Below are 26,239 nucleotides of genomic sequence, written 5' to 3' on the forward strand. Positions count from 1 at the left end.
AAAGATTATAATGATTTGTGTACTTTCAATTCAACATTTTTTTTTAAAACCTAACTCTTCACCGTCTGCAAATCTAAAGGCTAACTAGACTTCTAAATAGACTTCTCAATAGACTTCTCAAGTGCAATATCCTCAAAGACTGTCTTTTGTGTGTGTGTGATCTCACGAGATTTGGAAACGTGAACACTTCGCCTTGAAGACAAATGTAAAATACATATTTCCCAAAAAGGATTAAATTGACTTATGCAAATGTCGTAGACCAAAAAAAATGATGTATCTAAATTTATTAAAGATAAATGTTATTCATTGTTGAGTTGTTGAAGAAATTAGTGCATCTAAATTTATTAAAGATTTATGTTATTCAATGTTGAGTTATTCTATGAATTAGTGCAATTGCCGCAAACTACAATTCTCTAGTCTCTGTTACACTGGAACTTATTCCATTTTTAGACACCTCAAACGTTTGCAATTTAGTTTTATAATCAAATGCAATTAACTAATTTATTGTTTTTCTCTGTACCCTCCTCCCTGACCTCTCCACCCCTGTCTGCGTCTAGGTGGGTGTCACTCCCTGGAGTCTCGACGTGCCGTCATTGTCGGTGCCAACAGCCTGGCCAACATCAGCAGTGGCGTCGGTGGTGCCGTGTCGGCGGCCCCCATGATGAGCGCTGCCAGTAGCTCTAGTGACGTGATGGCCATGAACTCTGGCGAGTCTGTACAGAGCCTGGTGGAGCTCAGGCGGACATCACGAGGGGATAGAGATGTGCTCACTGCCAAGCTGGCTAAATTTAGAAGGGTAAGTTGGTATTTTTAGTCTCTGTAGTAGCAGTGTGTCTACCCATCTTGGTTATCATGTTTCACTTGGGGGACCTGCAACTCGTTACACGGGAGATATCTAACATTACATAAATCTTTCAATCTCTCTCTTTCTGTATGTGTCTGTATGTGTGTTCTGGACAACTATCGATATACAATCCTAATCAACATTCGAGACAAAGTTTATAACTAGCGTAGATATCATACAAGTGAACTTATATGCGGTTGCCTTTTTTTTTTTTAATATTCATTTCAATATTATATTTTATAAAATAAATTTTATGAACGCCAAATTTTTAAATAGAAAAAATTACACTTCGCGGATCAATCCTTTTTTTTTTTTTTTTAAAGTTTTTCCATTCATAAGGGGATTAACTGTCATTTAGATTGCTAAAAGGATTATTTTTGTTATGGGCCTTGTCAGCGTTCTGCTTATTAATCGGAGAAAAAAAGGCATATCTCTCTCTCTCTCTCTCTCTCTCTCTCTCATACACACACAATCACATTTTTACACCCATACACAGACACACTCTCACACACACATACAGACACATAACAAAATGACGGTCTAGTTAATATCAGTTTATGTACAGTGTAGTGTATCTGTAGAGTGTACTTTGTTCTTGTGTATGTGTGTTTATATCTCAAGAACTGTACGTTCGCCTTGGTTTGTATGCACACAAGGTTGTTACCGAATCAGTTATAATCATGTCACTTGACTTAGAGCGAGACAAATGCTTTGCCTAACTTTGGGAATATTTTTAGTAGATTTGTTGGCATCCACGAACATTGTCGTTTTTCTAAACGGTTATTTGTTCCCTTTGTAATAGCGCCCCACCCATTCTGCTTCATCATTGTTCCTGCTCACGCCTATGTAAATGTCAAACATATTCATTGGATCTGGCATTGAGTCATCATCAACTGCACTGGATTAATTAGAGACCGTATCATTATTAATAAGAACATTATGTTACACTATGTTGGATGCGCATACAGGGTATATCTTTCAGACCTTGCGATCCATACCGCGTGAAGGTAATCTGATTCTGTGGCCCACGGTCAACGAGTGCGTCATGTAGTCAGCACAATGATCAATCGCCCCATCATTCCCCAACTAACGTCAGGTACCCGTTAGAGTTGTGTGGACTAAGGGGCGTCCTAAAAAAAAATCCTGAAACTCAAAAAACCTAGTACTCACTGAGGTTCGAACTCGAGACCCCTCTATTTGGAGGCCAATCACCTTACCACTCATCCACACATATATATATAGGTAGAGGAAAACTTAGTACAGGACAGCAATCAAACTTAGATGCGAAGGTCGAAGCAATGAAACAAAAACAGAAAACAAAAAGTGTATGAATACAGCAGAGAATCTGGTTCGAGCTGCGGGAGAACTAGTTTGATGACTACCAGTTTGATGCGCCCTGATGATGTAGAGGACGGTCCTTGAAGACCTTTTGTGCTGCCCTGATGATGTAGAGGACTGCCTTTGAAGACTCTATGTGCGCCCTGATAATGTAGAGGCCGGCCCTTGAAGACTCTTTGTGCTAAAGACAAGAAGCTGGGAACGTTAAGAAAGACGGCGACTTGACCATGTGCATTCCTAGGGGACCATAGGACCGTAACCCCACCTCTCCAATGAACTCGGTTCTGAGAAGCTTCCATGTCACTCCAGTAACCTCAGCTTCACTGATGACTGACCACTTCCAGGTTTGCTTGGGTCTGCCCACTTTCTTCTTTCCTTGCGGATTCCAAATCAAGTGCCTGCCTTGCAACATTGGTAGCTGGTTATCGCAGGGTGTGTCCTATCCTGCTCCAGTTTCGCTTTTTGTTATCATAGGCTATGGGCTTTTGTCTAGTTCTCTCCCACAAATTGACAGTAGTTACATTTTCTGGTCACCTAATTCGGCGTAGGTATCTGTTAACAAAGGTCTGGAGAGTTTCCATATGTTTCTTTATTTTGAAGAAAAACACCCAAGGGCTGCTTATATTGCACAAGAAACCCAGAGGACAAAGAGTGTTGAAAGCTAAAAGAACAGTTGTGTTTGACTTATTGTACATATAAAATACAAATACGGTACTCAGAGTTATCTTTCATATGCTTCGATCTTTCATATCGAATGCCAGAGAATTTCTAAGTCTTCACCCGGTGTTCTGTAACTAGGATCTCGTGACATCGACGGTGGTGTTTTAATGCTAGTGTCTAAGTTTATTTTTGTATTCCGGATGTATTCCAGTATCCGGGGACACACCAATAGCCTGTGTCCTACTTCACTGGTAAGGATTCACTTCGTTTATATATTGACTTTTTGAAGTGGACATAATGAACCGTCACCCCAACACCATCACATGACATACCTCTCAAACTTAATTCAGTTCCTTTTAGTGTTTCAACTGTTACGATGCGTACTCCCTCTTCAATGTGTACACGCTCATCGTGCACACTGCGTGCGTCTTTACACACGTGTACAGCGGTACTCACACTCTTTACACACGTGTACAGCGGTATTCACACTCTTTACACACGTGTACAGCGGTACTCACACTCTTTACACACGTGTACAGCGGTACTCACACTCTTTACACACGTGTACAGCGGTACTCACACCATGGAAGCTCTTACTGTTTTTTTTTAAAGAGGTGTCTGTAGAGGAGTCGTTTCAAGTTTCAAGACTTTATTTTCAAGATATTTCAATACGTCTTCGCCAATGCGATTCTCTCAGAGTTTCACCCGTCTTTCTTACGGTAGGAAGGTCAAACGTCTCCCGAGTCTCCGTCGTGTCTTTCTGAACTGGAGAATGAACTCTTGGTGATTAGTCTCTTGTCAAACTTAGTTGGTTTACTCATCTGTTTACTGCATCTCACACGTTTCATAGTCGACCAGTCCCACCTTCTTAAGTGAACTTTAACCTGTGCGTTGTAGGCGCCAGAAGGTCTTTTTCATAACAAATTGACTCCTTGATGTGTTTTATTAGCTTTTTATTAGAAGTTATTGTGCAACCTCCCTCCTCTTCCAAACTGAATTGTTCTGTCTCCCTCCTCTTCCAAACTGAATTGTTCTGTCTCCCTCCTCTTCCAAACTGAATTGTTCTGTCTCCCTCCTCTTCCAAACTGAATTGTTCTGTCTCCCTCCTCTTCCAAACTGAATTGTTCTGTCTCCCTCCTCTTCCAAACTGAATTGTTCTGTCTCCCTCCTCGTCCAAACTGAATTGTTCTGTCTCCCTCCTCTTCCAAACTGAATTGTTCTGTCTCCCTCCTCTTCCAAACTGAATTGTTCTGTCTCCCTCCTCTTCCAAACTGAATTGTTCTGTCTCCCTACTCTTCCAAACTGAATTGTTCTGTCTCCCTCCTCTTCCAAACTGAATTGTTCTGTCTCCCTCCTCTTTCAAACTGAATTGTTCTGTCTCCCTCCTCTTCCAAACTGAATTGTTCTGTCTCCCTCCTCTTCCAAACTGAATTGTTCTGTCTCCCTCCTCTTCCAAACTGAATTGTTCTGTCTCCCTACTCTTCCAAACTGAATTGTTCTGTCTCCCTCCTCTTCCAAACTGAATTGTTCTGTCTCCCTCCTCTTCCAAACTGAATTGTTCTGTCTCCCTCCTCTTCCAAACTGAATTGTTCTGTCTCCCTCCTCTTCCAAACTGAATCGTTCTGTCTCCCTCCTTTTTCGAAACTGAATTGTTCTGTCTCTCTCCTCTTCCAAACTGAATTGCAGTTTTTTTGTAAAAATATAACATGTCTAGCTCTAGGTGCAGAAAGAGCATTGAACTGGCGAAAGTCAAGGAAACATTTTGTTGACCGCGCTGTTTGGATATTTATGCTCACTCTCTGTCACACATACACACTATTTTTGCAGACTCGCTCTATTTTACTCCCCCCTCCCCACAATTAAAGACTAAGAGCAAAAAAAAAAAAGAAGAAAAAAAAGGCGGTGCCTCAGAAATCAATGTTCCTGAAATCAAGTTTGAAATTTTATGCCTTCATATTTCATTGAATCTACAGACAAGTGTTACAGTTTTAATGTAGAAAGCAATAAAAGAAATAATTAATTAGATTTCAGGAGACTTTTGACCTATTTTCTTGCGCGTGTGTGTGCCTATAAAGTCATGACTCCATGTCCGGGTAGTTGCCAACTCTAAATGTTGTTTCTCTCTTTTCAACGTTTTCCTTTTGTACGGAACATCTCCTTTGACTTCTAGGCTCACAATAGTGTATATATGTGATACGTGTTTCATTCAGTCTAAGTGATGTGTACATCTCTCGTCTGAAATGTTCAGTTTAGTTTCGCTCCAGAGAGTCTGTTTCAACCTAGCGGGGGAGACTTCTCTTCAAGTGGATTGGTTTTCCTATTTTAACCAGTCGCTTCATGACTAGAGACATAAAAGCTTCTGAAATGTCAATTTGATGTCATCGCGTTTGTCATCTACGAACGTACAAAAAAATACAGCATTAATTTGTTGTTGTTTGTTGTTCCGAATCGCCAGGGCCTCCAATAGGATTGAGTGGTTTGAGTTGCTCTAGCTTGGAGTGGGACTCGGGGACTTAGCATCTTGCTATTAATCTCTCCTCGTCTGAGCCTCGCTCTTCTCATTTCATCTCGAGGGCCATTGTTTACCATGTTATTAATAGCCACTGGCTTGTTATTGGGATGGTCTGAAGTAGGCTCTATTTCTGTTGGTGTTGTTCCGGACTAGTACTATGTGAGCACCTATTGAAGATTTGGTTCGAAGTGCAGACTCTTCTCTGCTGACGTGTCCTCTCTGTTTTGACTAGAAAATTAACACCCACCAGGATTGCGTTATTTGAGGCGACATTTCCTGTTCATTGAAATCTGAACTCAGCCTCGATAGACATGTCCAAGTGTTATCTGGGGACCACATGAGTAGATAGACATGTCCAAGTGTTATCTGGGGACCACATGAGTAGATAGACATGTCCAAGTGTTATCTGGGGACCACATGAGTAGATAGACATGTCCAAGTGTTATCTGGGGACCACATGAGTAGATAGACATGTCCAAGTGTTATCTGGGGACCACATGAGTAGATAGACATGTCCAAGTGTTATCTGGGGACCACATGAGTTGATAGACATGTCCAAGTGTTATCTGGGGACCACATGAGTAGATAGACATGTCCAAGTGTTATCTGGGGACCACATGAGTTGATAGACATGTCCAAGTGTTATCTGGGGACCACATGAGTAGATAGACATGTCCAAGTGTTATCTGGGGACCACATCAGTAGATAGACATGTCCAAGTGTTATCTGGGGACCACATGAGTTGATAGACATGTCCAAGTGTTATCTGGGGACCACATGAGTAGATAGACATGTCCAAGTGTTATCTGGGGACCACATGAGTAGATAGACATGTCCAAGTGTTATCTGGGGACCACATGAGTAGATAGACATGTCCAAGTGTTATCTGGGGACCACATGAGTTGATAGACATGTCCAAGTGTTATCTGGGGACCACATGAGTAGATAAGCAAAAAGAGCAAGATACCTTTTAGAAATTGTTGTACGTTTGAAAGACTTGCATTCAATGAAACATTTGTGTATGTAGTTTCACGTGTAGTTTGTATTGTGTTCAAAATGTGTCTATGTCTATTTCATCGCGTGTGTGTTTATGTGTGTATGTGTGTGTATTTGAGCGTATGTAAAGAGAGATGTGTGGATGTTTCTATCTCGACTGAAATGATTTACTTCCGCCATTGCTACAGATCCTATCGCATCACTTAACACGTGGCCTGATGGGCACACAGCTTGAAGACTTGAACAATGGACAGCATCACTCTTCTACTGGAGAGTTTTAAAATGATTTGGACGATGTTTTGACTTGTACTTGATACAGGGTTGTATGTGGTCCCCCCTACCCCCCCCTAATGAGCGCCCCGATGATTGCCTTGATTTAAACATAATGGCGCCTTGAAATCTCATTCAACAACAGCACCGTGAATGTTCCTTTAAGACCACTGAGTGTCAACTTCAAGCATGTTTGTTGATAAGTTGGAACAAATCGTCGTTTCTGCAGAGGATCTCAAAAATACATCTTTTAATGGGATGTTCCATAAAGGACAGGGTAGGGTTAAAGGCAATAATCACTTTGTGTTGAAATCGACACATTAATTCATTATATGCGTTTTGCTCTCACGTGCCTTTAAATGTATCAGACTTTAATTAAAGTTGTAAAAAGTTTTAGGAAGATTTCCGAAACTCAACAAGATCTAAGTCAGTCCAAACTACATGTAAATAAAACAAATATACATGTAAATAAAAAATATATACGTGTAAATCAAAGTAAACTACACGTAAATCAAACAAAAGTACTTATATTTACTTGGTGATGGAAACATTTTAGTTCATCTTCCAATATCTCCCTTGTTTATGTGAGTAAAAGCTACTCTGTTGGAATGTCTTTTGGTTGTCAATGTTCCTCTGTTTCTCGTCAGTTTCTTCACTTCTCTAGCTCAGACCATGTTAACAGTCATTCTTTTCTTTTCGCTAGCTTAGAAGAAAACAACTTATTGGGAAGGGGCGAGCTGGGTTTCAGTATCGGCCCTGGCATTAACATAAACAGTCCTGCCCACAAATCGAGTTTCATGGTATAGTCATGAGCCCGGACACATTGGGTCACTTTGTGTCATGGCGGCTACTCCAATGACTGTAAAGTCTATAAAGGATTTATTTTTTTCCCCACGCTAATGGCGAGGGCCATTTAATAACTCTCCGTTGGGGCTCTTTTTAGAAGTTAAATATTGTAAAATCTTTTACGGGCCTTAAAATCAATTAAAGGGGCCCTTTCGACGGCGACCCCACCGGCCCATTTGGTGCCGACCCACATGGCATTGGCCCGAAGGCCCATATAGCCAGTCTGCCCCTGCCTTTAGTGAGAGGTTGTAGAGGGGGGGGGGGAACTTTCCTTTCAACTTGGCCTCATGGTTATGACAGCCTAGAATTAGTAACAGTTGACTGTTTTATTAATTGCGTCACAACCAGAGTTTGATAGCATTCATATCATTACTTATTAACTGGTTTATTAACTCTTAACATTACCATTTAAAAGAAAGCGTCTACAATGTCTTCTCTGGATGTGGCTCCTGGTAGCTAGAGGGTTAATCTTGATTCGGTACAAAAATGTTTACATTTATTTGTGACTTGACATGAACTGAGTGTGAATAAATAAGTATTACCAGCGCACTAGTTCCAGCCGCACAGTCTTGTCAGGATCAACACCATGTGCTGGTAGAGTCGTGACAACAAGTCACTTAGTGACGTAATAACAGTGTGGGTTGTTGTTTTTGTCGTATATAAATAAATTTGGTAAAAAGTTCTTAGAAGCATTCGATGACTAATGTAAGGAGACGAGTTTTCTAATGCCTTCTAACAGCTTACAATCTCTTCTTGGACGATAGGTGGTAGAGGAAACAATTGGTCTAAATGCTGGAAAGTCCCGAAACTGGCAGCTAACTTGATAGAGCGTCGTGCTCGTCGCCAATGTCGTGGGTTCGATTCCCTACTAACCAATTTTTTGTTAACGATAGATTTTATTTCAGCATAAAGTAGGAATTTATTTTTAAAAAGCTATTTTGTGGCTTGTTTTAACTGGAGCTCAACTTTTCCAAACATGTGAAGACTTCCAGCTGTGGACAGCTTTCTGTGGACTGGCTGTACAACTCGAGTACATGGCGCCGTCTCTTATACCGTCACGTAAGATACTCTCCGACACTAGCAAGTCTACGTCATCAGTTCTACGTGATGGCTGACATTTGTTCATTGATAGACTTCTGTCGCTTGACCTTGACTGTCTTATCTCATACAGGGGCTGTTGTGCAAGTTGATAGTAAAAAAAAACTCGATGATTCTCAAATAACAGTAAAAGCTGCTGAAACTTTTGACTTTTTTGTTACTGTCCATTTGTTTGAAATTCTTTCATTCTTTTCTATCAGTGTTTCTATCAATGGCTTAGACTGGCTCTCTTTCTTCCATTGAAAGTAAAAGCAGAAATTCGAATCTTTTGTTTCTCTTGTACAAATAGTTTCAGTCCATTGACTGATTTCTGTTTCTCAAGATTCAGGTCACCTCCACCGTGTTCAAGAACCACTGACCTATATTTGGTCTTCGCACGTGTCGTAGGTCTCGATGTCTTTGTTTACCTGTCAATCAAATGTACTACCTGTGTGGGACAACCTGGACTAGGGAATAGAGATTCTTGGATCTATTTGAGTTCCTAGGCTACACTGTTCCACTAGACTTAACTCCACTGCACCGCTGGTCTGTAGAGTTTGTTTCCTGGTATAAATTTGTTTTGTTTTTTAAATCATTAATAAATTCCTGATTATAATTTGTTTTTAATTTAATCATTAATGAATTCCTGATCATGATTTGCTTTTTAAATCATTAATGAATTCTTGATTACAATTCACTACCCAAACTATTTACCGTACATTAATCTTGGCGTATCAACATGTTGCTATAACGTCTAGTATGTGTGACGTATCAGACCTAGAACATGTGGCGTATTAACATGTTGATATTATGGTGTATCTAAATGATGTAACGAATATGTATATGGCGTATATCAACATGTTGTTGTAACGTAAGTTATTATGACGTATATAAATATATTAATAGAACGTATGGCATATATCAGTATATTGATATAACGGATGGTATTATTGAGTATATCATCATAACGGATGGTATCATTGAGTATATCAGCTTGTTGATATAACGGATGGTATCATTGAGTATATCATCATGTTGATATAATGTATGGTATCATTGAGTATATCAGCTTGTTGATATAATGTATGGTATCATTGAGTATATCATCATGTTGATATAATGTATGGTATCATTGAGTATATCAGCTTGTTGATATAATTTTTGGTATTATGGCCTATATCAACATGTTGATGTAACGTGTGATATTATGGTGTATATCAATATGTTGATGTAATGTATGGTATTATGGCGTATATCAACATGTTGATGTAACATATGGTATTATGGCCTATATCAACATGTTGGTGTAATGTATGGTATTATGGCTTATATCAACATGTTGATTTATTTTATGGTATTATGGCGTATATCAACATGTTGATTTATTTTATGGTATTATGGCGTATATCAACATGTTGATTTATTTTATGGTATTATGGCCTATATCAACATGTTGATTTAACGTATGGTATTATTGCGTATATCAACATGTTGATGTAATGTATGGTATCATGACCTATATCAACTTGTTGATGTAACGTATGGTATTATGACGTATATCAACATGTTGGTGTAATGTATGGTATTATGGCGTATATCATGTTGATGTAATTATGGTATTATGACGTGTACAACATGTTGTATTAACGTATGGTATTATGGCGTATATCAACATGTTGATGCAGCGAATATCCTCGTACCAAACTGTTGTACCTCCTAGAACTTTGAAGTATCTTCGTGTCGTACGTCCTAACGGTCTGAGTCTAACCAAGTGGGTTCGCGTGCCGAACTATATCCGAACTTTGATCTGGGCTCGTGCTGACAAGTTGTACCTGGAACACCAAGCCTGGCTACTTCACCCCTCTCCCTCCCTCCCCACCAAGTACTCACTCACACACTTACTTACAATCAATCCTTGTGGATGTACGTCTACTCAAGTGCAGAGATTTGTTTTAAGTCAATCGAAGGAACGATCCAGTAGCGACATCTGGCGACCTCGTCTCCCGCCCCCTCACTTTTGTGTGTGGTCACTTAAGGATGTGCATGAATAACAATGACTGGATATTCAAACCAGAGACAGACTGTACATTGTCTAGTGTATAAAGTTTGTATTGAAATATTTCTGCTCATCATTTGCTAGATCAGAGGCTGGTGGTCCAGTGGCTGTGCTGGTAGCAGTTCAATGGACTAAACATAGTGATGTATGTAGTGCTTGTGTTCCTCTGTGTCTGTAACATAGTGATGTATGTAGTGCTTCATGCGTTCCTCTGTGTCTGTAACATAGTGATGTATGTAGTGCTTGTGTTCCTCTGTGTCTGTAACATAGTGATGTATGTAGTGCTTCATGTGTTCCTCTGTGTCTGTAACATAGTGATGTATGTAGTGCTTGTGTTCCTCTGTGTCTGTAACATAGTGATGTATGTAGTGCTTGTTTTCCTCTGTGTCTGTAACATAGTGATGTATGTAGTGCTTGTGTTCCTCTGTGTCTGTAACATAGTGATGTATGTAGTGCTTCATGTGTTCCTCTGTGTCTGTAACATAGTGATGTATGTAGTGCTTGTGTTCCTCTGTGTCTGTAACATAGTGATGTATGTAGTGCTTGTGTTCCGCTGTGTCTGTAACATAGTGATGTATGTAGTGCTTCATGTGTTCCTCTGTGTCTGTAACATAGTGATTTATGTAGTGCTTCATGTGTTCCTCTATGTCTGTAACATAGTGATGTATGTAGTGCTTGTGTTCCTCTGTGTCTGTAACATAGTGATGTATGTAGTGCTTGTGTTCCTCTGTGTCTGTAACATAGTGATGTATGTAGTGCTTGTGTTCCTCTGTGTCTGTAACATAGTGATGTATGTAGTGCTTGTGTTCCTCTGTGTCTGTAACATAGTGATGTATGTAGTGCTTGTGTTCCTCTGTGTCTGTAACATAGTGATGTATGTAGTGCTTAATGTGTTCCTCTGTGTTTGTAACATAGTGATGTATGTAGTGCTTGTGTTCCTCTGTGTCTGTAACATAGTGATGTATGTAGTGCTTGTGTTCCTCTGTGTCTGTAACATAGTGATATATGTAGTGCTTTATGTGTTCCTCTATGTCTGTAACATAGTGATGTATGTAGTGCTTGTGTTCCTCTGTGTCTGTAACATAGTGATATATGTAGTGCTTCATGTGTTCCTCTATGTCTGTAACATAGTGATGTATGTAGTGCTTGTGTTCCTCTGTGTCTGTAACATAGTGATGTATGTAGTGCTTGTGTTCCGCTGTGTCTGTAACATAGTGATGTATGTAGTGCTTCATGTGTTCCTCTGTGTCTGTAACATAGTGATTTATGTAGTGCTTCATGTGTTCCTCTATGTCTGTAACATAGTGATGTATGTAGTGCTTGTGTTCCTCTGTGTCTGTAACATAGTGATGTATGTAGTGCTTGTGTTCCTCTGTGTCTGTAACATAGTGATGTATGTAGTGCTTGTGTTCCTCTGTGTCTGTAACATAGTGATGTATGTAGTGCTTGTGTTCCTCTGTGTCTGTAACATAGTGATGTATGTAGTGCTTGTGTTCCTCTGTGTCTGTAACATAGTGATGTATGTAGTGCTTAATGTGTTCCTCTGTGTTTGTAACATAGTGATGTATGTAGTGCTTGTGTTTCTCTGTGTCTGTAACATAGTGATGTATGTAGTGCTTGTGTTCCTCTGTGTCTGTAACATAGTGATATATGTAGTGCTTCATGTGTTCCTCTATGTCTGTAACATAGTGATGTATGTAGTGCTTGTGTTCCTCTGTGTCTGTAACATAGTGATATATGTAGTGCTTCATGTGTTCCTCTATGTCTGTAACATAGTGATGTATGTAGTGCTTGTGTTCCTCTGTGTCTGTAACATAGTGATGTATGTAGTGCTTGTGTTCCTCTGTGTCTGTAACATAGTGATGTATGTACTGCTTCATGTGTTCCTCTGTGTCTGTAACATAGTGATGTATGTAGTGCTTCATGTGTTCCTCTGTGTCTGTAACATAGTGATGTATGTAGTGCTTCATGTGTTCCTCTGTGTCTGTTACATAGTGATGTATGTAGTGCTTGTGTTCCTCTGTGTCTGTAACATAGTGATGTATGTAGTGCTTCATGTGTTCCTCTGTGTCTGTTACATAGTGATGTATGTAGTGCTTGTGTTCCTCTGTGTCTGTAACATAGTGATGTATGTAGTGCTTGTGTTCCTCTGTGTCTGTAACATTGTGATGTATGTAGTGCTTGTGTTCCTCTGTGTCTGTAACATAGTGATGTATGTAGTGCTTGTGTTCCTCTGTGTCTGTAACATAGTGATGTATGTAGTGCTTGTGTTCCTCTGTGTCTGTAACATAGTGATGTATGTAGTGCTTAATGTGTTCCTCTGTGTTTGTAACATAGTGATGTATGTAGTGCTTGTGTTCCTCTGTGTCTGTAACATAGTGATGTATGTAGTGCTTGTGTTCCTCTGTGTCTGTAACATAGTGATGTATGTAGTGCTTCATGTGTTCCTCTATGTCTGTAACATAGTGATGTATGTAGTGCTTGTGTTCCTCTGTGTCTGTAACATAGTGATATATGTAGTGCTTCATGTGTTCCTCTATGTCTGTAACATAGTGATGTATGTAGTGCTTGTGTTTCTCTGTGTCTGTAACATAGTGATGTATGTAGTGCTTGTGTTCCTCTGTGTCTGTAACATAGTGATGTATGTAGTGCTTGTGTTCCTCTGTGTCTGTAACATAGTGATGTATGTAGTGCTTGTGTTCCTCTGTGTCTGTAACATAGTGATGTATGTAGTGCTTAATGTGTTCCTCTGTGTTTGTAACATAGTGATGTATGTAGTGCTTGTGTTCCTCTGTGTCTGTAACATAGTGATGTATGTAGTGCTTGTGTTCCTCTGTGTCTGTAACATAGTGATATATGTAGTGCTTCATGTGTTCCTCTATGTCTGTAACATAGTGATGTATGTAGTGCTTGTGTTCCTCTGTGTCTGTAACATAGTGATATATGTAGTGCTTCATGTGTTCCTCTATGTCTGTAACATAGTGATGTATGTAGTGCTTGTGTTCCTCTGTGTCTGTAACATAGTGATGTATGTAGTGCTTGTGTTCCTCTGTGTCTGTAACATAGTGATGTATGTAGTGCTTCATGTGTTCCTCTGTGTCTGTAACATAGTGATGTATGTAGTGCTTCATGTGTTCCTCTGTGTCTGTAACATAGTGATGTATGTAGTGCTTCATGTGTTCCTCTGTGTCTGTTACATAGTGATGTATGTAGTGCTTGTGTTCCTCTGTGTCTGTAACATAGTGATGTATGTAGTGCTTCATGTGTTCCTCTGTGGCTGTTACATAGTGATGTATGTAGTGCTTGTGTTCCTCTGTGTCTGTAACATAGTGATGTATGTAGTGCTTGTGTTCCTCTGTGTCTGTAACATAGTGATGTATGTAGTGCTTGTGTTCCTCTGTGTCTGTAACATAGTGATGTATGTAGTGCTTCATGTGTTCCTCTGTGTCTGTTACATAGTGATGTATGTAGTGCTTGTGTTCCTCTATGTCTGTAACATAGTGATGTATGTAGTGCTTGTGTTCCTCTGTGTCTGTAACATAGTGATGTATGTATTGCTTGTGTTCCTCTGTGTCTGTAACATAGTGATGTATGTAGTGCTTGTGTTCCTCTGTGTCTGTAACATAGTGATGTATGTAGTGCTTCATGTGTTCCTCTGTGTCTGTAACATAGTGATGTATGTAGTGCTTGTGTTCCTCTGTGTCTGTAACATAGTGATGTATGTAGTGCTTGTGTTCCTCTGTGTCTGTAACATAGTGATGTATGTTGTGCTTGTGTTCCTCTGTGTCTGTAACATAGTGATGTATGTAGTGCTTCATGTGTTCCTCTGTGTCTGTAACATAGTGATGTATGTAGTGCTTGTGTTCCTCTGTGTCTGTAACATAGTGATGTATGTAGTGCTTCATGTGTTCCTCTGTGTCTGTAACATAGTGATGTATGTAGTGCTTCATGTGTTCCTCTGTGTCTGTAACATAGTGATGTATGTAGTGCTTCATGTGTTCCTCTGTGTCTGTAACATAGTGATGTATGTAGTGCTTCATGTGTTCCTCTGTGTCTGTAACATAGTGATGCATGTAGTGCTTGTGTTCCTCTGTGTCTGTAACATAGTGATGTATGTAGTGCTTGTGTTCCTCTGTGTCTGTAACATAGTGATGTATGTAGTGCTTCATGTGTTCCTCTGTGTCTGTAATCTAGTGAGATCAAAACTAAGCTGCCAACTGTTTTGTTTTCCTTTTGAGTAAAATTCTTTGCTTGATTGAAACAATTTTATAATGCTTTTGTTTGGCACTATCTTGTTTTTGTCCGTTTCCCCGCCTCTATCCTAACGATTGTCTTTTTTAAACAAAGCGTAGATCATTGAGCAAGTAAATAGATTTTTGTAAAATTATGACTCCATTTATAATAAACCTTCAGAGGAGGACATTTGTATTGACTTGTAAAATGGCCGACAGGAAATGTGCAGCACTCTAGAGAATTCTCACATCTTTTGAAGTGAATCTCTATCATGCGTTTTCTTTCAGAGGTTTAGATCTACAAATCAGTTTTAGCATTTTTGTTACTATCGAAAGCCAAACCTTTTTTTTTTTTTTGCTTAGGAAACATATTTCAAATCTTTGGGACTTTTTTTTTTTAAATCACACAAGCTTTTTTTTCTTTAACTTTAATTTTATATGGGAGACTGTAAAACTTTTGATTTCAATGCTTGATACGGTGAGTAATGTGGAGTTTGATAAACTTTAATATTTTTCAGAACTGTGTCTGATAGAACAAACTGCAAGTATTGCCGGAGAAACATAAATAAGTGAAGAAACAGAAATGCTCTTAACGAAATAAACACGTTGAATGCCTCAACTTGAAGTCATGAAAATATTTACCACACACACTACAAACACACAATAGAATTTATTTTCAATTCAGAGATTCACAAACGTAGCCGTAATTAAACGTATTTTGATCCACTCACTGACCCCCCCCCCCCCACCACTGAGCCCTCTCTTCTTGTCTTCTCCTTGTTGAAATATCCTTCCTGATCTTATTTCTCCAAATGATAAGAACTAGCTGGGAATCTATTTTTAGTACTATGGAAATTCTAATGTCTATTATTAGCAGTATGATCTTTTTTTTTATTTTTATTTATTGTAACCATCTTATTTATCCAGACAATGAGACTTTGACGCGTTCATTACAGTAGTATATCTTCTGGAACTCCATTTATTGTAACCATCTTATTTCTCCAGACAATGAGACCTTTACGCGTACATTACAGTAGTATATCTTCTGGAACTCCATTTATTGTAAACATCTTTTTTAACTTATGAGACCTTGACACGTACATTACTAGACATTTCTAAACACCACATTATTGTTAGCGCTATTCCCTTAGATTCTGACCTAAAGTATTTTGAGTTAGGATCCCCGTGATAACGTACCTGGACCCAGCTGTGGCTGTGTGATAGATTAGGTCAGTTTTGGTCCGCCCAACTTAACAGTAAGCTTTTTTTTTTGTTGTAAATCTTTCTGAAATCGTTGACAAGAGAAACAATCTTAGGAACACTTGTACTGATACGGTATGAAGCCGTGTTACTTAAGTTCAAAACTCACCAGATGCATTTTATTCGTGCATTTTGTTTTCTGTCTTCAAATGTCTGACTTCTTATTACAAACTCTGGGGACGATTGTTTCACAGGTTTTAGTCAATCAATACTTCAATGTTGATCCAAAGTTGGGTGAATCCAGTAAATGTCAAGACATCGCCTTGTTCAACTTTGGAGTGCATGTGTCAAGTTACGATTAATATTTTATAATGCTAGCTACTAAAATAAAATGAAAATTAAAAAAAAAAAAGCTGAGCCAAAACGGTTTTTGCATTTTAAATTCTTCAAACTAAGACTCCATCCACTTTAAAAAAAAAAATTCTAATTCAATGAGCGACACAATGGTCACACTGTTTCGAGTCCGACCAACTAGTGCCGGACAGGATGTCAATATTAGACAGATGGCATGTGTTAGTACTGGTTAGAAGGAGGGGGAACAAGGCTGCGAGATGCCTCGTATGGAGCTCAGTTGACCATTCGGATGTGTTGGTATTTCTCAAGATTTGCACATCTTCGCAGCGCCGCCTCTGATGGATCACGTGGTTCAATATTAGCTTCTGTTCTTCTCTCACTCCCATCTCTACTCAGTGTTTTTTGTTCACTTTGTCAAAACGTTTCGACAATGTTCGCATCAATCTCCGAGCTTGCTGTCGAGCGCTGGAAAGAATGAGATTGATTCTCTGTCGTTGCGTTCTGCCACCAATCTCCGTAGCTTGTCATTCTTGGAATTAAATTCATGGAATCTAGACTCGATCTCAGCACCTTCCCCATGGAAGTCAGCTGGGTGTATTCGTGTCCCTGGAGGGTTTACAGGATACGACACATTTGGGTCAGTTTCATTTAGATTTCGTTTAAATCTTTTCTTTTTTATTTTCTAAAATGTATTTTCTTTGCCTTTGGGGTAATCTCCCCACCCACTGTTTTGTCAACCAAGACATTTGGTTTATGGGCAGAGAAATGCTACTATTGATATATGCTGACAAGTGGACGCCATTGAGCAAGATAGGCATTACTCTTACTTATCAGGGAGAAGGCAAGGAAGATAAACACTCACGCACGTCATAACGTCTCAACTAGAGAGTGGATCACCTTCACCGGTTAACGTTTGAAGTTTTGACTTATGTGCAGACTAGAAGATTGAGACCTAGACATTCTCGTTTCAACTCACTTCTGCTCCATTTCTACACAATTGTGTAGGACGGTATTTTACAATTTATTTTCTTTTAAAGTTTCTCTTATTGCCACTAAGCAAGGATTCTAAGATTACGGATGAGTGCAGTGTTTCACGTGACAATGTTGGATTATTCCCATTAGATCATTATGTCACGTGGTTGATAAACGCATCTATCGTCTGGAACGGTATGAAACAAAGTTTGTTGGCTGCCTGGTCGTGCGGTTTGCGCGCTGAACTATCGTTCAGATTTATCGATGGTCCCGGGTTCAAACCCTGCCCGCTCCCTTCCCCCGTCGTCCTGCGGGAGATTTGGACTAGGAAGTAATTATCTTCAACTCTGAAGGAACGTCCGAAACATATAAAACATTTTACAAACAAACAAACAAATGTTGCCACGTTTAATCCATAGATACATTTCATTGGAAACACATGCGTCTTATTATTTTTTTTTTAAATTGATTGAAAACAAAGAGTCGAGTTTAGAGCACTTGGACCCTTGTTTGTACACTGAGACTCGAGCACTTGGACCCTTGTTTGTACACTGAGACTCGAGCACTTGGACCCTTGTTTGTACACTGAGACTCGAGCACCTGGACCCTTGTTTGTACACTGAGACTCGAGCACCTGGACCCTTGTTTGTACACTGAGACTCGAGCACTTGGACCCTTGTTTGTACACTGAGACTCGAGCACTTGGACCCTTGTTTGTACACTGAGACTCGAGCACTTGGACCCTTGTTTGTACACTGAGACTCGAGCACTTGGACCCTTGTTTGTACACTGAGACTCGAGCACTTGGACCCTTGTTTGTACACTGAGACTCGAGCACTTGGACCCTTGTTTGTACACTGAGACTCGAGCACTTGGACCCTTGTTTGTACACTGAGACTCGAGCACTTGGACCCTTGTTTGTACACTGAGACTCGAGCACTTGGACCCTTGTTTGTACACTGAGACTCGAGCACTTGGACCCTTGTTTGTACACTGAGACTCGAGCACTTGGACCCTTGTTTGTACACTGAGACTCGAGCACTTGGACCCTTGTTTGTACACTGAGACTCGAGCACTTGGACCCTTGTTTGTACACTGAGACTCGAGCACTTGGACCATTGTTTGTACACTGAGACTCGAGCACTTGGACCATTGTTTGTACACTGAGACTCGAGCACCTGGACCCTTGTTTGTACACTGAGACTCGAGCACCTGGACCCTTGTTTGTACACTGAGACTCGAGCACCTGGACCCTTGTTTGTACACTGAGACTCGAGCACCTGGACCCTTGTTTGTACACTGAGACTCGAGCACTTGGACCCTTGTTTGTACACTGAGACTCGAGCACTTGGACCCTTGTTTGTACACTGAGACTCGAGCACTTGGACCCTTGTTTGTACACTGAGACTCGAGCACTTGGACCCTTGTTTGTACACTGAGACTCGAGCACTTGGACCCTTGTTTGTACACTGAGACTCGAGCACTTGGACCCTTGTTTGTACACTGAGACTCGAGCACTTGGACCCTTGTTTGTACACTGAGACTCGAGCACTTGGACCCTTGTTTGTACACTGAGACTCGAGCACTTGGACCCTTGTTTGTACACTGAGACTCGAGCACTTGGACCCTTGTTTGTACACTGAGACTCGAGCACTTGGACCCTTGTTTGTACACTGAGACTCGAGCACTTGGACCCTTGTTTGTACACTGAGACTCGAGGTTCGAATTTGGAAATGTAAAACTCGAGTCTTTGAACACATGAGTTTTAAGCTAAGACTTGAGTTTTTACATGTGGCAGCTTTGAATTAACAACAGCTCCCTGCATAGACCCAGTGTGTCTGCTGAATGTATTCAGTGAATGTTATAGTGTGTATCCTTAATGCTTGACCTGATGGAAGTGGTGGGCACTTATACAACAGACATCTTTTGAAAACCCAATGAAACTGACTTTGAAATATGGAGAGGTTCTCGTCTTTGTCAGTACATGTGTACTCATAGTGTGTGCAGTTGGCATGCACTGTTGATGGTGTATCTGTGTGTGCGATGTGGTGTTGTTGCAACCAAAGGTTGAGTACTTCATTATCTCAGGTTTTCTCACAGTATCTGGCGCTCACTTCTTCTATAAACATTGCCAGGTTGTTTTTTTTTTGTAATACTTTTTTTTTCTTAAACGAGTGCGAAATGGTGTTCTTGCCACTTAGCACTTTCAAAAATTGTGCCAGGGAATGTTGAGAACTGATGCCAAAATATAATGGGATGGAAAGAGAAAAATTAAAGGGGTGTTAGCGTCTGCTTCTAAATGGCCCCTCCCCTTCCTTGTTACATCTTCAGTCTTGTAGGTCGTATCACATCGTCAGTACGACAATAGTACAGAGTGCCGCGGTTATCTGAGGTTTCCCTTTCAGTTCAAGGGATTATCTATTTCAAATATACGGTTTTGTGCTTTTTTTCGGAAATAAGTGCTGGGAAAATAGTGTTCCGTGTTTGACCTTGTTACTTGACACCCGATTATTGAATAATTTGTTTGTGTTAACTACATCATGCCTTCGTTCTTCTTGAAACTTGTTTAGAGAACAAAATGTGTGGATTGCATAGACGTTAAGTATGTTAGTAGCATGGGGACTGAGAGAACTACATCACTTTGAGACTCCCTGAATTCTGTCACTTGTTGGCTTTATGTTTTGTGTTTTGGGACGTAGTACAAATGTTAAGGTCATACACAAAGCAGACGATTGTTTGGTTTTGGAAACTATTTTGGAGGTGTTCAAAGAACAAATCAGATGTCCCCAACATCTACACAGTCTCACAGTATTTGTTTGTATTATGTCATTTAAGAAAGCTGTGTGTGTGTGTGTGTGTGTGTGTGCTGCTGCTGCTGCCAAGATAAGCTTTACAAGTTTTCAATGTTTGGATGAGGGGGGGATGAAGAGGGCGTGGCCTGTTTTGACGCGTTAAAGTTTATCCTTTTAGCAAACTCTATTTCTTGAGAGGAATATTCTGACTTCAGTCGGGATACATTTTGAGACTCAGTGACAGTAAAGACTTTAGCTTACAAAAAAAATATGCTTTTGCTGTATTTTGTTGTCCTGATTTTGTTTAAAAAAATGGGGGGGGGGGGGATATGACTGTAAGCTGTGCCATTGACATAACTGTCATTGATGTCACATCCGTCATGGCGTTGTGACAGTACATCCAGTCGGGCTGAGATTCGTGTCATTGTCTCAAGTAGTTGTGTGTGTGCGTGCGTGTGTGTAGAAGAGAAAAAAAGGGGGGGGGGGGTAAAGCATGTATTTTAGTGGCCAGTTTTCAGGAAGTTATTTACATCCCTCCCTCTCAGCCCTCTCCAGCACCCTCACGACTCTTGTTGCGTTGTCTGTTCTAGATTAAGGTTGTCAGTAACTGCCGCTCTCGTTCCGCCAATTCGTTCCGTATGTGCTTGGCTTGTACATTATGTGGCTGTGACCTGTGTTGAACACACACAAATAGTAGACATAACTTGGCTTGGATTTTACCATGTGTACATCTTGTCTTGGGGGAGAAATATAACCGAACAAGTTGACAATTATGATGTGGCCAAGGCTGTACGAGAAGTTCTGATCATGTGATCAAGTGTGGACATATTTCTTAGCACTAGTTTCTGGCCATCGGAATGTTTTGTTTTGTTTCTGCTTGGATTATTTGTGTTGGGAATTCTTAGCCTGGAATTTATTCTTAATATTATTTGAAGAGTCTTACTGTGATTAGATGACAGTGTTCAGCACTAAGTGAAGCCTGTGCTAATGGTCTACAAGATACTTTTTGGAAGTGATACGTGGCATAGTGTACTGTTTGGATTGGAAAGAACAATATCATGGCTCGCTTGGTCGGAGGATGACCGTTCTACCAGAGACAGAGAGGCGGGGACTGACCGCCATGTCCATCGAGTGTCTGATCAAGACGCTCTCCTCAGAGCTGGAGGAGGGCCATGGCGATGTGGTCAGCCGCTTGGAACTCAAGCGACGGAAATTTCACAACTCAAGATGTGTAAGGACTTACTAAGGACATGTGCTTTAACTACTCTGGTTTGGAGGGGACTTGACAGAATTTGAATTGTATCATGTCTTAACCCTATATAGGACCGCCCTATACCTTGTTCAATTTATGGCCATGAATAATAAATATCCTTTTGTCTCAAATTTTTAACAACTTAAGATGAAATGTCTAATTCTTTGGTTTATTTTTGTGTCTACTTCCAGCTGTCCACACCTCAACCTATCACTCTTCATGCCGAGAAGCCAGCAGTCAAGCCCTGCAAGAACCTACAAGTGTTCAGCAATCTGAAACAAGCCTGCAGCATGCCGGACAATCTGGACAAACTGTCTAGGAAGAAGCATTACTTCAGTCTCATAAGTAAGTTTCTGCTCACTCTTATTAAGTTCCATAGAGACAGGCGCTAACTGTGAGATGACAGAATGTGTACATTTGTTTTTGACTTAGTAAGTTTGAAGATTAAAACTATTTGGTTCTGCTCACCATAGTATTTGTGGTATCTACAGTTAGGACTAAACAATATATTCTAGTATCTATCATCCCAGTGTCCAGTTTTATGACTAAACATCATATGCTAAATATCTATCATCGTAGTGTTCAGTGTGAAGGTTAAACATCATATTTTAGCATCTATCATCCTGGTGTCCAGTGTGAAGATTAATTATCATATTTTAGCATCTATCATCCTAGTGTCCAGTTTTATGACTAAACATCACATTCTAAATATCTATCATCCTAGTGTCCAGTGTGAAGATTAAACATCATATTTTAGCATCTATCATCCTAGTGTTCAGTGTGAAGATTAAACATCATATTCTAAATATCTATCATCCTAGTGTTCAGTGTGAAGGTTAAACATCATATTCTAAATCTCTATCATCCTAGTGTTCAGAGTGAAGGTTAAACATCATATTTTAGCATCTATCATCCTAGTGTCCAGTGTGAAGATTAAACATCATATTTTAGCATCTATCATCCTAGTGTCCAGTTTTATGACTAAACATCACATTCTAAATATCTATCATCCTAGTGTCCAGTGTGAAGATTAAACATCATATTTTAGCATCTATCATCCTAGTGTTCAGTGTGAAGATTAAACATCATATTTTAGCATCTATCAACCTAGTGTCCAGTGTGAAGGTTAAAAATCATATTTTAGCATCTATCATCCTAGTGTCCAGTTTTATGACTAAACATCATATTCTAAATCTCTATCATCCTAGTGTCCAGTGTGAAGGTTAAACATCATATTTTAGCATCTATCATCCTAGTGTCCAGTTTTATGACTAAACATCATATTCTAAATATCTATCATCCTAGTGTCCAGTGTGAAGATTAAACATCATATTTTAGCATCTATCATCCTAGTGTTCAGTGTGAAGATTAAACATCATATTTTAGCATCTATCAACCTAGTGTCCAGTGTGAAGGTTAAAAATCATATTTTAGCATCTATCATCCTAGTGTCCAGTTTTATGACTAAACATCATATTCTAAATCTCTATCATCCTAGTGTCCAGTGTGAAGGTTAAACATCATATTTTAGCATCTATCATCCTAGTGTCCAGTTTTATGACTAAACATCATATTCTAAATATCTATCATCCTAGTGTCCAGTGTGAAGATTAAACATCATATTTTAGCATCTATCATCCTAGTGTCCAGTGTGAAGGTTAAACATCATATTTTAGCATCTATCATCCTAGTGTCCAGTGTGAAGGTTAAACATCATGTTCTAAATATCTATCATCCTAGTGTCCAGTGTAAATTTGTGTTTAAATCCTGTTGTTCTGTCAATGTGTAGGCTCAGACGCCCAAAGTATAACTAGTCAACAGAGTGGTGGGGATGAGTCCTCGGATGAGTCTGAGTACTCTGTGGAGTACCCTGAGAAGTCACTCAGTACGCGGTCATCTCATGCCATGTTGGCTGCTCTTGACCAGGTTAGACTTTTGATTTATCATACAATTGTTGTGCTCTAAGTATCAAGTGGTGTGTGCGTGTGTCTGTGTGTTGACAAACAATGTGTAAATTTAGTTTGTTTATAAATTTGATTAGTTTGTTGTTTGTAAATTTGATTAGTTTGTTTGTTAAGGTGAAACATTCTTTGTTCAACCTGTTTTGTTTGTTTACTCTCTAGATGTATGAGAATAACCTGACCTATGCTGAGGCCCTATGGGATCATGTGACCATGGACCCAGATGAGCTGGGCTTCCGTGCCGGAGATCTGATTTGCGTGACAGATGCCTCCAACAAGTACTGGTGGTTTGGCGTGCTGGATGGCCGGGAGGGCTGGTTTCCTACCAACTATGTCAGGGTGAGCTCAGACATGCCACTTGACTGACTTGTAGTTGACCAAGATCAAGTAAAATCTCATTACATCGGTGTGCCTCCATCCGTGTGCCTCCTCAACCAATTAATTGTCATCTGGGAATAGAGTCGTACCTGAGATATTATTAAAGAAAACATTGCTAGACCAGAGAAATAAACCAATGACAGCCCCTTCCTCCCCCATTCACGTTTCTCTGTACCCCCAACTCAAGTCCATGCAACTAGTTTAGTCTTACTTCATTACTTTTGTTTACTTATGACATTTCATTATGATCCATCTATCAACTGAAACCAGAGCTTATTAAAAAAACATAAACAAACTTGCATTCAGTAAGACAGGTTTTACTTATTGCTAACATCTGTTCCATGAGTTCAATCTATCTAGTGGTAGAACATTGTGTCAGCAGACTGGCTCCCAGGTGTAGTGTTCCAAAGATCACTTCCCTGAAAGTCAGCTGTGACCCAGATTTCATATCACAACATTGTATCCTGGTGGACTCTTTCTGAGGTGTATTCATCACAGAGTTGTGACCCTTGAATTAAAGGTTTATCCACCAGAGTTGTAACCCTTGAATTAAAAGTCTATCCATCACAGAGTTGTAACCCTTGAATTAAGGGATTATCCAACACAAAGAGTTTTGACCCTTGAATTGAAAAGCTAGAACTAATGTTGGAAATAAAATTGTTCAGGTGTCTTGCATATTTTCTAGACATGACTTGAGAATTGAGTTTGATCATTGTATTCTCTGGGCAATTTTTCTTCTTCATCTAGCCATCTTTTTTTTTTTTTTTTTTGATGAACCCTATTTTTTATTTTTTTTTGTGGTCTGTGCCATAAAAAAGTAGCATATTATTCTATTGAATAGATGTCCCACGAACTACTGGTATAATTAACTAATAGGTAAATATGTGAATTAATCTCTCTAAAATATAAGCAAAGTATATCACTAAATACTCAGAATGTGCAAAATGTTCCTTAAGGAAAAAGTTTGAAAAACACTGGGTTGAGACAATAAAAATACTCTTCAAAAATTAGTTTTTTTAATTATTAATTAGAAAGTATAAATACAATGTTCATTCTTAGGTTAAATTTTCTAATAACGTTTCCTACATTTTGTGTCTATATCATCTCAATCATCTAAAAAGTATTATCATAACTGTATGCAACTTGGCTCTGTCTGAAATTAAATTTACTGATCAATATTATAGAAAAATTCATTTTAAAAGTATGTAATAATTGTAAGTTAAATTCCAAGTTAAACTTAAAAAATAGTGAGGTTGTTGTTTTCAATACAAAATAAAATATTATTAAGTATTTTTTAAAACTTCAAATGATATTAAAAAGAAAGGTACTCACCACAAATTTACTTAGGCAAGAGTTCCAGTATTTAAAAAGATATGCATACATGGAGACCAGGAATAATTAAACAACAAAAAAAGATTTTTTATTCAATGAAATCCTCAAAGTGGATATTAGAGTTTCCTGACCTTCCACACTTATTTTAATGTAACTCTTTCATAGTTTCAACACAGCATAAGAAAAATAAATATTGAAATAGTTTGAAAATATTTCCCAAGGTCATTGACTAGAAATGAGACTGTAACAAATGACTAGAAATGAGAGACTATTACAAGCCTAACATTTGTTTATATGTTCTTTGTGTAGTTGAGAGTCAACCAGGACATCATGGAGGATGAGTTGTCTTACCTCATGGCCGAGAAGGAGGAGATGGTGGTGCCTGAGCGCAGCGGGAACCTGATGGTGACCCCCAGCCACCTGGACAAGAACCAGGCCAGGGCCAACGTGGTGAATGAGATTCTGAGTGCAGAGAGGGACTATGTCAAACACCTGAAGGATGTTGTAGAGGTAAGAGGGGGGGACATTGTAGTTAGTCCATGATGAAGACAGTGTGGAGCAAAGTGTAAACAAGTCTAGGTCCTCACTCAATTTTATTATGTATTCTTATTCCCAAACTTAAGAGGAACCACTGTCCCACCACCCCTATTCTGTTCTATTGTTATAGTGTGAAGAGGAACATGTCACAGACATGAATGTTGTATATATTTATTTTGGAACTAATTCTTCAATCTGTGAAAATTTATCTATTTTATTTATTTCCTAATGTTAAAATAAAAAATATCAGTTCAGTCCCCGGACTGTTTAAGGCCTCATACATGATCTGTTTACTGTCTCTCTCCATTTCACTCTGACTTTTGCCAGGAATAGAGTTTCTTTCATTGTCTGGTTCATCCATTTATTGATGTCTTCTCATGACTTTCTTTTTTTTTTTTTTTTTTTTTTAAATTTTAGAGCCATAAAATGTTAGCATTAATAAATATAAATTACAATAGTTATCAGGATGATGTATGATTATAATTTTCTGATCACTTGCCTGACATATTGATATAAACTTTTAGCATGTTAATTATTAGTAAGTCTGACGTGATTGTATATTTTGGTTTTCTATAGTTATAATGTTTTGTTTAGTGTAATACACAAATTGTAAGACAACTTTCCTTATGG

General features: G+C 39.2%; 1 protein-coding gene across 4 annotated transcripts in view; it reads left to right on the forward strand.

Moving 5' to 3' along the window:
- The window catches only part of LOC106055773 (uncharacterized), a 193,879-nt gene that overhangs the window by 156,480 nt on the left and 11,160 nt on the right, over positions 1-26,239 (forward strand). For all 4 annotated transcript variants that reach the window (XM_056012939.1, XM_056012936.1, XM_056012938.1 and 1 more), the window contains 5 exons: positions 558-796; positions 21,593-21,746; positions 23,191-23,327; positions 23,525-23,701; positions 25,382-25,582. In XM_056012939.1, the coding sequence (XP_055868914.1) occupies positions 558-796; positions 21,593-21,746; positions 23,191-23,327; positions 23,525-23,701; positions 25,382-25,582 (908 nt within the window). The remainder of the gene's footprint in view (positions 1-557; positions 797-21,592; positions 21,747-23,190; positions 23,328-23,524; positions 23,702-25,381; positions 25,583-26,239) is intronic.

Source organism: Biomphalaria glabrata, chromosome 15, assembly GCF_947242115.1.
Source record: "Biomphalaria glabrata chromosome 15, xgBioGlab47.1, whole genome shotgun sequence".
Taxonomy (NCBI): Eukaryota; Metazoa; Mollusca; class Gastropoda; family Planorbidae; genus Biomphalaria; species Biomphalaria glabrata.